This window comes from Balaenoptera ricei, chromosome 20 (genome assembly GCF_028023285.1).
Source record: "Balaenoptera ricei isolate mBalRic1 chromosome 20, mBalRic1.hap2, whole genome shotgun sequence".
NCBI classification, from domain to species: Eukaryota; Metazoa; Chordata; class Mammalia; order Artiodactyla; family Balaenopteridae; genus Balaenoptera; species Balaenoptera ricei.
This window is the reverse complement of record NC_082658.1, coordinates 52,316,533-52,331,358: the sequence shown is the minus strand read 5'-3', so window position 1 is coordinate 52,331,358 and position 14,826 is coordinate 52,316,533. Positions and strand designations below refer to the sequence as shown.

Below are 14,826 nucleotides of genomic sequence, written 5' to 3'. Positions count from 1 at the left end.
TGTCAATGAAGGGTGAGTGCATAAAACAGTAAACTGACAGGTACTTGTAATGCCATTAAAAAGTGATGTACACTTTAAAACCAGAGGCTTTTAAAATATTTTAAGGATGTTTTCCTCTACATGGCCAGAATTCATATAATGTGGTTTGTGTGTTTCTTATATTTTCCTTTTAAAAATACCTGTAAAGAATCCTGACTTTTGAAAATGTTGGTCATATAACTTAGTGAAGTGTCTCCATTTTTTTTTTTTTTAATTCCAGGAGCATACATAATACTTTCCACTCTATCTTTTGTTTTGTTCTGTTTTGTTTTTTGGCCATGCTGCGTGGCTTGTGGGATCTTATTTCCCTGACCAGGGATCAAACCTGGGCCCCCTGCAGTGGAAGTGTGGAGTCCTAGTTACTGGACTGCCAGGGAATTCCCAATACTTTCCACTCTAGTCCTAGGTGTATAAAGAGAAAATGAAGCAGTGTCAGAAAGAGCTGTGCAGATCTCTTGAAGGAGTTAGCACATTTCAGAATTGTCCAAAAGAGAATGGAGAGAAACAGTGTTTACATTGTGAGAGTGTCTGACAGGAATAGAGCTACAGGACTCCCGTAATGTAAGGCCAGGAGTCCTCGAGGTGTGGTCCAGAATTCACTCAAGGGCTGTGACGTTATCCGTTCATTCATTGAGCAAATATTTGTTGGGCATATACTGAGTGCTCAGCACTTGGATGACAGTGGACAAAGCAGATAACTTGTTCTTAAAGAGTATCTAGTACTGAAAGTGATGCACATTAACCCAGCAATTATAGGTGTGGTGAGTATTATCCAAGGGAAAGCATAGTGAAAAAATAGGAGTACTTAACCTCATCCAGGGTGTCAAGGAAGACTTACCTGAGAAAGTTAACTTTTCAGCTCTGATTTGAAGGCTGAAAGCAGACAAGGAACAGAGGTGTTAGCAGTGTTTCAGGCAGAGGGAGTCGAATACACAAGTCCCAAGTCCAGAGAATAGAGAATCAGAAAAAATGGTAGGATGTGTTATGGTTACAAAACTGCTTCAAGGGACAGAAAATCCAGTGCATCAGTGCTTTAAATGATAAAGAAGCTTTTTATGTGAAAGTCCACTTAGGCAGTCCAGGATTGATATAGCAGTTTCACAGTTATCAGGGACCTGACTCTGTCCATCTTCTTGTGCTGTCATCCTCCACAGTCACCTTTACTTAATGACCCAAATGACCTGTTGCTGTTGCTTTGCACAACCAGCAGGAAAGGGAAAAGTAAGGAGAGGGCCACAAACCTGTTTGGCCAAACCCAGTCACATGGCTACACTTAACTGCAAGGGAGGCTGGGAAAGATCCTTATTCCATGGCCGTATATTCAGCTAAAAATCAGGATTTAATTACTGAGGAAGAGGAAAACAGATATTGGGTTACAATTTCATAAACTGCAGCAGGAGGAGAACAAGGCTAGGAAGCAGGCAGGGACCAGATTGTAGAGCAGGTTCTCATCGGTGTATAGTATTTACTAGTGTAATGGTAAGAGTTTCCAAGTTGTACATGTTGGTTCTTCCGGCTCCTGTTGCCATCCATGTGTACCCAGCTGTCTTGTCTTCACATTTCTGTGACCTCAGTTGCTTGAGGTGTTGTCCTAAAAAAATTCTTGAACTTGTACCAAAGACCAAAGTCTGAAACGTTATCATTTTATAGTACAACACACCTTTTCTCTTGGTGGGTGTGGTCCATGGAGAAGGACTCTTTGATTTGCTCACAGGGAGCAATATTTAATTTAATTGACTCCTATGTAGAAGAGGAATTAGAGTTAAATTCTTATTTGACATCAGAGATTAGAGATTAGATATTGTGCTCTTAATATGATAAGCTTCCAGAGAATCATGTATGCTCTGGAGCAGGAAAAAAGTGCTGAACACAGGATGATAGCAGATGCCTTGAATGTGGGAATTTAGTACGAATAGGTCTTATTTTAGTAATTTTCTGTATTAGCTTTGGTGCCTACTTTGTGAAATTCATTGGGTTGTAAAGTTTGAAGGAAGGACCATTTTCTTTTTTGAATTTTATTTTATTTATTTTTTATGCAGCAGGTTCTTATTAGTTATCCATTTTATACACATCAGTGTGTACATGTCAATCCCAATCTCCCATTTCATCCCACCACCACCCCACCCCCTGCCACTTTCCCCCCTTGGTGTCCATACGTTTGTTCTCTACATGTGTGTCTCTGTTTCTGCCCTGCAAACTGGTTCATCTGTACCATTTTTCTAGGTTCCACATATATGCGTTAATATACGATATTTGTTTTTCTCTTTCTGACTTACTTCACTCTGTATGACAGTCTCTAGATCCATCCATGTCTCTACAAATGACCCAATTTCGTTCCTTCTTATGGCTGAGTAATATTCCATTGTATACATTACCACATCTTTTTTAAAAAATAAATTCATTTATTTTATTTTATTTATTTATTTTTGGCTGCGTTGGGTCTTCATTGCTGCGCATGGGCTTTCTCTAGTTGCGGCGAGCGGGGGCCCCTCTTTGTTGTGGTGCGCGGGCTTCTCATTGCGGTGGCTTCTCTTGTTGTGGAGCACAGGCTCTAGGCACGCGGGCTTCAGAAGTTGTGGCGCACAGGCTTAGTTGCTCCGCAGCACGTAGGTTCTTCCTGGACCAGGGCTCGAACCCGTGTCCCCTGCATTGGCAGGCAGATTCTTAATCACTGCACCACCAGGGAAGTCCCTACATCTTCTTTATCCATTCATCTGTCGATGGGCATTTAGGTTGCTTTCATGACCTGGCTATTGTAAATAGTGCTGCAGTGAACACTGGGGTACATGTGTCTTTTTTTTTTTTTTTTTTAAATTTATTTATTTATTTATTTTTGACTGCATTGGGTCTTCGTTGTTGGGTCTTCGTTGCTGCACGCAGGCTTTCTCTGGTTGCGGCGAGCGGGGTCTGCTCTTCGTTGTGGTGCGTGGGCTTCTCATTGAGGTGGCTTCTCTTGTTGCAGAGCTCGGGCTTTAGGCACGCGGGCTTCAGTAGTTGTGGCACTCAGGCTCAGTAGTTGTGGCTCGCGGGCTTAGTTGCTCCGCGGCATGTGGGATCTTCCCAGACCAGGGCTCGAACCCGTGTCCCCTGCATTAGCAGGCGGATTCTCAACCACTGCGCCACCAGGGAAGCCCTTCTGGAGAGTTTTTATCATAAATGGGTGTTGAATTTTGTCAAAAGCTTTTTCTGCATCTATTGAGATGATCATATGGTTTTTCTCCTTCAATTTGTTAATATGGTGTATCACATTGATTGATTTGCGTATATTGAAGAATCCTTGCATCCCTGGGGTAAATCCCACTTGTTCATGTGTGTGATCCTTTTAATGTGTTGCTGGATTCTGTTTGCTAGTGTTTTGTTGAGGATTTTTGCATCTATATTCATCAGTGATATTGGTCTGTAATTTTCTTTTTTTGTAGTATCTTTGTCTGGTTTTGGTATCAGGGTGATGGTGGCCTCATAGAATGAGTTTGGGAGTATTCCTTCCTCTGCAGTTTTTTGGAAGGGTTTGAGAAGGATGGGTGTTAGCTCTTCTCTAAATGTTTGTTAGAATTCACCTGTGAAGCCATCTGGTCCTGGACTTTTGTTTGTTGGAAGATTTTTAATCACAGTTTCAATTTCATTACTTGTGATTGTTCGGTTCATATTTCATATTTCTTCCTGGTTCAGTCTTGGAAGGTTATACCTTTCTAAGAGTTTGTCCATTTAAGGAAGGACCATTTTTATTCATTTGTTTACTGTCTTAGCACAGTCCCAACTCATAGCCAGTGCTCAGTAGGTATTTTCCCCATGGAGCCCTCAGTTTGATTTGACAGATTGAATATGGTACAGTCCTCATTCTCCAACCTTATATTTTATATTTAATCCGTAACCTTTTAATAAGAAAATTTTTCTTCTCTTTTTTTTTTTTCCACACCGCACGGTTTGTGGGATTTTAGTTTCCTGACCAGAGATTGAACCTAGGCCCTCAGCAGTGAGAACGCAGAGTCCTAACCGCTAGACCACTAGGGAATCCCCAAGAAGGTATTTCTTGACATTGGAGGAAACAGTTAAATACAGTTTTAGTGAAAACTTAAAAAGGTTCTTAGTCACTGTTGGGTTTAGAGGAAATTTGGAGAAAAGTACCATCTTAGCATTATCATGTCATAGTATTGATCAATTAATTTAGAATGGCTCTGAGCCCAAGAACTATGCAAATAGAATTATGCAGATGTAATTCTGTACCCTGTGAAGACACAGAGTGTGAGAGACATGTGAATGTACCGTAACGCGGAAGCAGGCTACAAGCATTGCTTACCCTCAGCTCAGAGTCTGTAGAGGCTCCCCACTGCTTGAGGGATCAAGTACATATTCCTCTGAATGAGTCGGAGCCCACAGGCCAGCCTGTCTCCCTGTCTGACCTTATCTACCTCTGTCCCCTGTGGGACACCTGCCTTGTCCTGTGTGTGGACCTTGCTTCTATGAGTTCTTCAAGATTCCCTGCCTTGGCACCATCACCTGGTGGGGACCAAGCCTTTCCTGTGGCATGATTCGGATGGCTTCTGTATGATCATATTTTCAGTCCTACCCTTGAGGCTCTTGTTTCCTGTTCTGTACAGGTCTTCCGGCACCTAGAGCACACTGTGTACCCTTGCTCTGCCATGGGGCTCTGAGGCACTGCCTGCACTTCTCCAGCACACAGGAAGACTTCAGTAAGCGTTGGCCATTGATAGTGATGAGGCAGTGCAGAAGAGGAAGATCCTGGGGGAATTGGAGGTTATTCAGGCTCTTTGTGCTTTGCTTTGGGGGGAGTGATGGTATTGGCTTTCTTTTGGAGAACTTCACAATCCATGAGAGCTATGGAGGAAAGGTCACAGATCTGTTTTGCCTTTCCCTGATTTCCAGAATACCACTACATTATGGACTGTCTTGCTTTAGAAACTTCAGTGGCTTCCCATTGCCTTCACAATCAAATGTTAGTCTAACATGTAGGTCTTTATACCCTTCCACTCTTACCTCCCAGTGCTATTTAGCCAGCCGTGTCCATTTACTGTTTCCCATATATGAGGGGAATTTTGTCCTTTGCTCCCTTTCTCTCGCTTCAGCCCTTTGCTCCCTCCTAAGCCCTTTCCACTTTCAAGGACCACATAGAAGCATTTAACAGTAGCATGGGAGTTTGGGAAAGGCTTCACCAAACCAAAGCTTGAGAAGCTGAAAGAATTTGCCGGGAAAAGAAAGAAAGGGATATTCCATTTGAAAGGCACAGCATGTGCAAATATAGTGAGAGAAAGCAAAACTTGGGGAATGATGTTTCTTTGGGACCTGGTCTAGAGTCTGAGTTGGCCGGGACCTTTGTAGCCATTGCAGGCAACCTGTCCCTCACCTGCCCCAGGATCCCTTCTGTAACATCCTGGACAGTTAGCGTGTTAAAGGTATCAGCGAGTTTTCTGATTTATTTACTTATTTATTTTTTACATTTTAAAAAATAAATTTATTTATTTTATTTATTTATTTTTGACCGCATTGGGTCTTTGTTGCTGTGCACGGGCTTTCTCTAGTTGTGGTGAGTGGGGGCCACTCTTCGTTGTGCTGCACGGGCTTCTCATTGTGGTGGCTTCTCTTGTTGTGGAGCCTGGGCTGTAGGCGCATGGGCCTCAGCAGTTGTGGCATGTCGGCTCAGTAGTTGTGGCTCGTGGGCTCTAGAGCTCAGGCTCAGTAGTTGTGGCGCATGGGCTTAGTTGCTCCACGGCATGTGGGATACTTTCTGGACCAGGGCTCAAACCCGTGTCCCCTGCATTGGCAGGCTGACTCTTAACCACTGTGCCACCAGGGAAGTTCCGAGTTTGCCGATTTATAAGTCTGCCTGTTCCACTGTTCTTTTTTAGACTGAGCTTGAGAATTGGGCCCTGGACTCAGCCTACTTGTGGGCAAATCCTAGTTCCACCATCCTCAAGCCGTGTGACCTTGATTGACTTACATGACCACTCTGGGTCTCAGTTGCCTCACCTATAAAATGAGCATAATAATAGTATCTACCTTATATAGTCAGTGTGAGGATTAAATGAATTCATGTAAAGCCCTTAGAACAGTGTCTGGCACATGCTTAATGCTCAGTAAATGTTGCTGTTAGTGGTGTTATTCTGTTGTTCTGTCTCTGCTCTAGCATTGTGTACTCCATCTTCTGTGACAGCCCTTCAGTACTTCACTTAGACATGGAATGTGAAACAGTCTTACAGATGAGTTAACTAAGGCCTTAAATGGGTAAATGACCCTTTCAGCCAACAAGTGGCAGAACTAGGACCAGACCTAGATCTTTTGACTTCTGATGGAGTGTGCTTCTCCAAGTTGAACCAGTGCGCAGCCTTTGTATGTAAGCCTGGCATTCTGCTTGTCTGAGCCCACAGTTCTGGCCTGCGATGATCTTGGCTCATTCTCTTATGTGTACTGTGGTCTTGATCCCAGTAGTGGTTAAGAAGGTTAGACGGGAATGGTCTGAGCCCTGCCCCATGCTGCCCTCGGGCCAAGGCGAATGGATGGAAATCTGTAGTCAGCCAGCCCACTTTTCTGTCTCTTGTCTGAGAGGTGTATCAATTATGGCCTCTAATTAGAATGTATTAATAGTTCTTTGCAGTTTACTAGGCATAGTCTTGTTCATGAAATCTTTGGATCCTCACAACAAGCTATGAAGGAAGGTTGGGTGGGAAGAGGAGTTGAGACTTAGAGAGGCCAAGAGTCTTGTCCCAGGTCTCACAGAAAGTAAGAGGTCCATGTGACACTTATCTCTTGTCCACATTTCCCCTTAGTCTGACTGTGTTATACTCTTTATCTCCCGCATGCTCCCTAGCATAATGCCTGCACTTGGGAGCTGCCTGCATAGCTGTCGTGTGGATGGCAGAGCACGTAGCGGGTGTGACAGGAAGAGACCTGGAGCAGGAGAGGAGGAGGAGGAGGAATACAGCAGATCAGTCCAGGTTGCTGTCTATGTGGAGACTCCATGGAAATTGGGGGTCTTGCTCTGTATGCAGAGAGGCGAAGGTAGACTTGCTTTACTTTGCACCATGAGGCTAGACCCAGTGTATCGAGTTGGGTCTGGGGCCCCACGTTCCAGGGCAGTGAGTTTCAGACTGTTCCTTCAGTGGGTTGGAAATCTATTTAGTCAGTGTTAACCTGCAAGTTAAAAAAAAATGAAAGAGTAGAATGGAATAGAAAAGATCAGGGTACATTATATCTGATAAGAAAAACTACATTGTTTCACCAAACTTTTATACCAATTACATGTATACTGGCTCATGATATAAAATGTATTTCTTATAGTGGATCAGCCGATGAAAGTTGAGAAGCACTGCTCTGAGGTTTATTGTCAAATTGGAGGGATCTTGGAGGGGGCAGCCAGGATGGGAATGAGACCAAAAGCCATACCAGATAGACAACTGGCTGAAGGATGGAGGGTTTGAAGAAACTCGGAGGACCTGATCAGTGTTTCCAGTGATCTGCAGGCTGTGTTGGGGTAGAAGGAACAGATGTGTTCTGAAGGGTCCCACGGGGTGGTAACATCAGGGAGGGAGATTTCCATTTCTAATATAGAGAAGAGCATTGTTGCTGTCAACTGGCCAGAAGACATGAGCTTCCCATCACCAATGTATGTCACAGAGACACTGGAGAAGGGGTTCAGCAGTATAAAGGAACATATTTTAAGAGATCTGTAGGTCCATTCCAATATGGGAGCCTTTATAGATCTGGGATGCTCGGCCCCCTCCACCCTTAGTCTTCTCCAGCAGCCTCATGGCACCCTTGCTGCGAGATCTGAGCTTTGTAGCCTGATTGGCCAGGTTCTCTCTATTCTGACCTCTGTGTGTCTCTTCATCCCCCGTCCCCACCTCCTTTCCACACCACCAGTAGGTTATAGTTCTCACAATCTGTGGTGCACTCTGTGTCTATTCTCACACTCCGTCCCCTCTACCCAGGATGGCCTCCCTGTCTTCATATACTTGCGAATTCCTAGTTATTCATTAAGACTCAGTTCAAGCGTCATTTTTCTGAGGATCATTTCCTCCAAACGCCCCTACCCCTCCTGGGCTTCTGGCTTCTGGAGTGCTTCTGTTAGCTCATGGCATAATGGTTGACAGTGTGGGGTCCCAGACCAAACCAGGATTGGAATCCAAGCTCTATCATTTACCAGTACTAACCATGTGACCTTGAACAAAATGCTTAACCTCTCTTTCCCTCTCTAGTAAAGCGATAGTACCGACCTTAGGGTTGTGGAAAATATGAGTTGATCCAGGTGAGGTACTTAGAACTCTGTCTGGTGCCTAGTAAATGCTTACTTAATCGGAAGTATCAGCTATTATAGTTGTTTATGCTGTTACTTCTATGTTATAATTATCACACCTATCACATTGCTGCTCTCGGTTTACGTATCTGTCTTCTTCTAGGCTGTAAGGATTTTGGAGAGCAAGGACTACGCCCTGAATCCCAATATGCACATACCCAAGCATGGGTCAAGTGTATATGGCTGCCCGTCGGATGGTGTTGAATAAGTGCTAAGTAAATTGGCTTCTGTGAAACAAGCCAGATGTTAAGTGTTAGATTTTAAAACGTGTGCATTTCTTTTCTTTAAGGACGATTCCTTTTTATTTATTTGTTTGTTTATTTATTTTTGGCTGTGTTGGGTCTTCGTTGCTGCGCGAGGGCTTTCTCTAGTTGTGTTGAGCAGGGGCTACTCTTTGTTGCGGTGTGTGGGCTTCTCATTGCGGTGGCTTCTCTTGTTGCGGAGCACAGGCTCTAGAGCGCAGGCTCAGTAGTTGTGGCGCACGGGCTTAGTTGCTCCGCGGCATGTGGGATCTTCCCGGACCAGGGCTCGAACCCGTGTCCCCTGCATTGGCAGGAGGATTCTTAACCAATGCGCCACCAGGGAAGCCCCTCTTTAAGGACGATTTCTGAGTGTTAGGAAATCATGTATTTGTTTGGTGAAGCTGTTAGCAACGCTCTTCTGATATTTTTTCTCACCCGACCTGTCTTTATTTTGTTTGTTTGAAAATTCTCTTTATCATATCCATTAACTATTGACAGATCAGCAGAGTCTGTTAAAAATAGCAGAATGTCACCGTTTGTATAGCCTTGCTTATATAGGATTTTTATCAGCCATAAACGGCAGGAGTTGTGTGGGAATTTGGGAACAAACAGCACTTGAGATGCAGGTGGCACTCGAAGTGCAGAAGTTCTGGTAGGAGTAGGACTTGAGTGCTATTTGAAATTTAGAGGGTGAGTCTCAGTTTTAAGGTTTATACTGAGTTAACATGAGCACAAGGTGCTGAGAGCAGGTTTTAGAGATGGAGGAAAGAGATGGATAAGAGAGGCCTTTTGAACACTTGGTCTCCGGACTGCAAGGAACCCCAGGGGTTATCTGGTCAAAGGAAGGAGAATGGAGTCGTGGTGAAGAACATGAGCTCTGGGAGCTTTGTAGTCGAATACTAGCTGTGTGACCTTGGGCAAGTTCTCCGACCTCTCTGTACAACTGTAAAATGGGGAGGTTAAATAGTAAGGGCTTTTGCTGTTATGAGGAATAAATGATATGTACACTGCTTAAAATTTAGCCAGTGCTTAATATTAATTCAGAGCTTCCCCAACCATCTGTCATTCCCAATTTAATGGGTTACAGCTGTACTAATCCCCTCAGACGCTGAGTCATACAAATACTATTTTCTCATTATTCTGTAATGTGAAGGAGTTGGGAAGTAGCTGTCATCGGTACTGCGTATTCACATCCTGGGACCTCAGGGCAGACAGAGGTGTGCTTCTGCTCTACCTCCCTCCATATCCCTTGGCTCTACTTTTTATATTGGGGTGTGCTTAAAATTTCTTAATATTTATAATTTCCTCTTTATTATTATAAAAGCAACATATGTAGGTTACTATATTACCACTATTAACATCTTGATGTTTATTCTTTCAGATATATCTATGTATCTATCTATCTATATTTGGTACCAAAGTGGGAAGTGCATATTTGCTTTTTGTTCAAACTAACAGGAGATCATTCTCTAATATTCTTCTGTAGCCTAGTTTTTTCAGTTAGTGGTCTTCACTGTTCCATTAATTTCTGTTTAAGTAATACCCAGTCCCCCCCAAAATTTATCCAGTTGTCCCACAGATCTTCCTTTATGGCTGATATATCCAGTGTACATACAGTTTTATTTAGAGAGGTACTATTCATCCATCTGCTTCCCAGCTTCCAAAATTTTGTTGCTATTGCAACATCTCCTGTTCTCTTTGTCCTTATGCTTTTTTTTAAAAAAAAAATCCCTTTATAATATTGTCTTAGTGGGATTTCATGAGGGAGCAGAGGTACATGCATTTGTTTAGTATGACTTCTTTGAACACTCCTGTTGGCTGGTTGTCTAGCTGTTGCTCTGAAGCCTTGAGGGATGAGGTGGGCATTCCCTCTAGAGCCTCCTAATCCATCTTTATACCCCAGTAACAGCAGACACATCCATCTTTTTTTATTTTGATGAAGCATAAGTATTTTAAGAATTTTATAAAATATTGATCTCATTTTATTTTATTTGTTTATTTTTTGAATTTTATTTATTTTTATACAGCAGGTTACTTATTTTTTTTATTGAAGTACAGTTGCTTTACAATGTTGTGTTAGTTTCTGCTGCACAGTGAAGTGAATCAGCCATACGCATACACACATCCCCTGCCTCTTGCACCTCTGTTCCCTGCCCCGCCTCCATCCCACCCAACTAGGCCATCACATAGCACCGAGCTTAGCTCCCTGTTATATAGCAGGTTCCCACTAACTATCTATTTTACACATGGTAGTGTATTTATGTCAAACCTAATCTCTCAATTCATCCCACCCTCCCCTTCCCCACCATGTCCAAACATCTGTTCTCTACATCTGCATCTCTGTTCCTGCCCTGCAGGTAGGTTCATCTGTACCATTTTTCTAGATTCCACACATATGCGTTAATATACGATATTTGTTTTTCTCTTTCTGACTTCACTCTGTATGACAGACTCTAGGTCCATCCGCATCTCTACAAATGACCCAATTTCATTTCTTTTTATGGCTGAGTAATATTCCATTATATATGTACCACATCGTCTTTATCCATTCATCCAGACATGTGCATCTTTATGATGAGCTTTTCCCTCTAGCTTCTATCTAATGACCTTAACTGCTCCTTCCGTTACAACCCATCAGGTATTTGAAGAGGAGTCTATTACTCCCAGTCATCTTTTCTCCTTACTGAAGATTCCATGGTCCTTCAGCTCTTCTCACAATTCTCGTCTTCTCTTCATCATGGTCTCTTTCCTCTGATCTCTTCTATTTCATTTACTTTGGGTGTGTGACTTCCCAGCTAAGCTCAGCTTTCCTGATTGGGTCTAATCAGAAAAGAACAGGATGGTATCTTCCCTCCTTCTGAGCATTATGCCTTCATTAGTGTAGCCTTTGATAACTTTTTGGATTAATGTAGCCTGTTAACTCTTTGGATAATCCCCCAAAAGAAGTAGAGGCAAAAAGAATGCTATAATCTCTTTTTTTAAAAAATAAGTTTATTTATTTTATTTATTTTTATTTTTGGCTGCACTGGGTCTTCATTGCTGTGCACAGGTTACCTCTAGTTGCAGAGAGCAGGGGCCACTCTTCGCTGCGGTGCATGGGCTTCTCATTGTGGTAGCTTCTCTTGTTGCGGAGCAGGGGCTCTAGGCATGTGGGCTTCAGTAGTTGTGGCACGCAGGCTTTGGTAGCTGTGGCTCACGGCCTCTAGAGCGCAGCCTCAGTAGTTGTGGTGCACGGGCTTAGTTGCTTCACGGCATGTGGGATCTTCCCGGACCAGGACTCGAACCCGTGTCGCCTGCATTGGCAGGCAGATTCTTAACCACTGCGCCACCAGGGAAGCCCCAATCTTTTTTTTTTTTAATTGGAGTATAATTGTTTTACAATGTTGGGTTAGTTTCTGCTGTAGAACAAAGTGAATCAGCTATATGTATACATATATCCCCTCCCTCTCGAGCCTCCCTCCCACCCCCCTCCCCAAGGATGCTATAATCTTTCTCCCACATTCTGCCTCTAAACTCTGTCCCCCTTCCTGCATTTATGTCCGTGGTTTTTGGACCCAAACACAGGAATTTGCATATGTTCCTATTAAACACTGCATTGTTCAGAGGTCTGTGATGGAAATAAGGGTATTTGTGTCAGTCATGAATCGTCAGTGGTACATTTCCATTTTTCTTGGAGGGGGGAAGTAAGGAAAGAGGGCAGGAGTTTTAAGAAAGAGAGAGGATTACTTAGAAAGGAGGTAGAAGACTCCTAAAGTATTTCATGGTGAGGGATGTTTGTGAGTGAGTGTATCTGCAGGAAGAAAGAAGCCCCTGATGAAGGAGGACTTGAGATCTGGGGAGAGGGGCAGCTGCTAGGTGAGGAAAGTCTTTAGGATGTGAGAGAGGGTCAGGGACACAAGAGGAGGTAACAGTGCAGATTAGAAAGGAGAAGAGGACCACTTTGCACTGCTCCTTTTGCTTTCACTATCCTGGGCTCTGTGCCAATGTTACTTAATCCAGACAGCAGTCTGTGAGTTTGGTAATATTTGCTCCATTGTTCAGATCAAGAAGCTGAGGCTTATGGAGGCAAAGAAATGTGTGTAAAGTTACATGGCCAGTTAGTGACAGAGCAGGATTCAAGCCAAATCCCATGCTATACCCAGTTCCCCAGATGGCCCAACATGAACAGGGAGCAAATTAGATTATGGTTAAAGGTTAGTGAAAACAGGGCTATGAAGTAGATAAACCAAGTTAGCGCTCGTGTCCAAAGAATGTTTAAAAGAAAAAGCCCAGATAAACCTGAGGTGCTACCATAAGCCAATGCTTTGTTTTTGGCACTTTGTAACCAGTTGAACATTTTTGCAGTGGTTGCTTTCTTCTGAAATTATTTGGGGGAAGGGGGCTTACTCTCTTGAGAGATGAGATGATGAAATTGTGCATACGTGTAGCAATACTTATGCACACATTCTGCAGAGCATAGTGAATTACTATCCTGAATGTATTTGTTCTTTGAATGATGTATAGGAACTCTTCCCACAACAACAATAACAACAAAAATCACTGGTCTTGGGAAGTGTCAAAAAAATTATTCAGGATTTGGAACAGACCTGATTTTCTTGCATCTCGTCTTTTAGGCCTTTGCCCAGTTTGATGCCGAGGGTGATGGTACCGTTGATGCTGAGAACATGTTGGAGGCTCTCAAGAATTCCAGTGGAGCTAATCTTCAAGGGGAGCTGAGCCATATCATCAGACAGCTGCAGGCCTGTTCTCTTGTTCCAGGTAAGGCTCTCATCTGAGTGCTGAATGCTGAAGAACGCTCTCTTAAAGCCCAAATGAACTTTGCTGTAATATGGGTTGTAATTAGGCAAGCTTGTGGGCACCATGAAATAAATGTACTTCTCTGATAGTCTTCAGGAAGCTCGTGGTCTGAATTAGTGTTCAGTATAATCATTTCTCTTGTTCCCCAGTACAGTGATGGTTGAGCGGTTCTACCATTTTTATGAACCTTTGTCATGAGACTGCCTTCCTTAGTGGATCTCTTTATTTCAGTCTCTCAGGAAGCCTTCCTTGGCCCCAGCTGTATGTTCTCTTAGCATCCTGGATTTGTTTTTTGCAGCATATTACCGTTGTAATTAATTAATTAATTATTACTCACTTATTTGTAAATGTCTGTCTTCACTCTCATCCTGTGAGCTCCATGAGGGCAGGGAACCTTTTCTTTTATTTCTGTTGTGTCCTCACATTTAGTACAATTTTTGGCACATGGTAGGCACCCAGTGTTTTTTTAGAAAGCTATCACTCTGAAATTTAACTAAGAATAAAAATAGCTTAAAACTAAACAATACTTCTACATTATACCTATGAAAAAATTTTGTCTATGTTTTTGATGGTTTCTTTAGGGGGCTCAGAAACAGAATCAAAATAAAATTACCTTTTTTTTTTTCTAGTGAGAAAACAATTGTGTTTGAAAGGGAAAAAAAAAACAAACTTGGCATATCATCCTTTTGGTTCAGTTTATCTTATCCAAGAGCTTTTCCTGCTCTGTGCACTTGGAGTCATAGTACTTAGTATAGAGCCTGAGCTCGGGCAGCAAGGAGGCAGATAGACTTGTTGGATACATAAATGTAACTCTGATTGTCCTTGACCTCTCTGACTTCCTGCTGAGGATCTATTGAGCTAGGGAAGGATGGTTTCTGTATCTCAACGAAGAATGCCTATTTCCACTCTTCCTCAAATTGTCTTTAATTGCGTAATTTTTATAGAGCATTATAGGTAACGTGTACATGTTAACTTTTCTCCTATTCTCATGGCAGTTAAAATTATGCTTTGAATTATGCATAACTAACTTACATCTTGGCATTTACGTATTACTCCCACCTCTGTGTTACCAGCATGTGGATAGCATCAGGAGTTTATTTGAACACTTCAAAGAGATGTTTTGGGAGGAGAGGAAAGGAGTGGAGACCAGGGGATCCACCATTACTTAGTGCACCATTGCTCTGGGTGACCTTGAGGAGAGGGGGAGATTAGGTTAGAAAAGTTGGGGGTCCAGATCCCAAGGTTCTTACCTTATTAGCAGGATTGTGAGTTAGGACTTTCTTTCTTTTTTTAAATTACAACACTGAAGGTAGCGCTACTTTATTTTTTTAAATTATTTATTTATTTATTTATTATTTTATTTATTTATTTTGGCTGCGCCGGGTTTTAGTTGCAGCATGCGGACTCTTCGTTGCGGCATGCATGCGGGATCTAGTTCCC

At 42.7% G+C, this 14,826-nt stretch overlaps 1 protein-coding gene across 5 annotated transcripts in view; it reads left to right on the top strand.

Annotated features, from left to right (window-relative positions):
• Nucleotides 1-14,826, top strand: part of ZZEF1 (zinc finger ZZ-type and EF-hand domain containing 1) — a 115,844-nt gene that overhangs the window by 1,472 nt on the left and 99,546 nt on the right. For all 5 annotated transcript variants that reach the window (XM_059908025.1, XM_059908027.1, XM_059908024.1 and 2 more), the window contains exon 2: nt 13,203-13,347. In XM_059908025.1, coding sequence (XP_059764008.1) covers nt 13,203-13,347 — 145 coding nt within the window. The remainder of the gene's footprint in view (nt 1-13,202; nt 13,348-14,826) is intronic.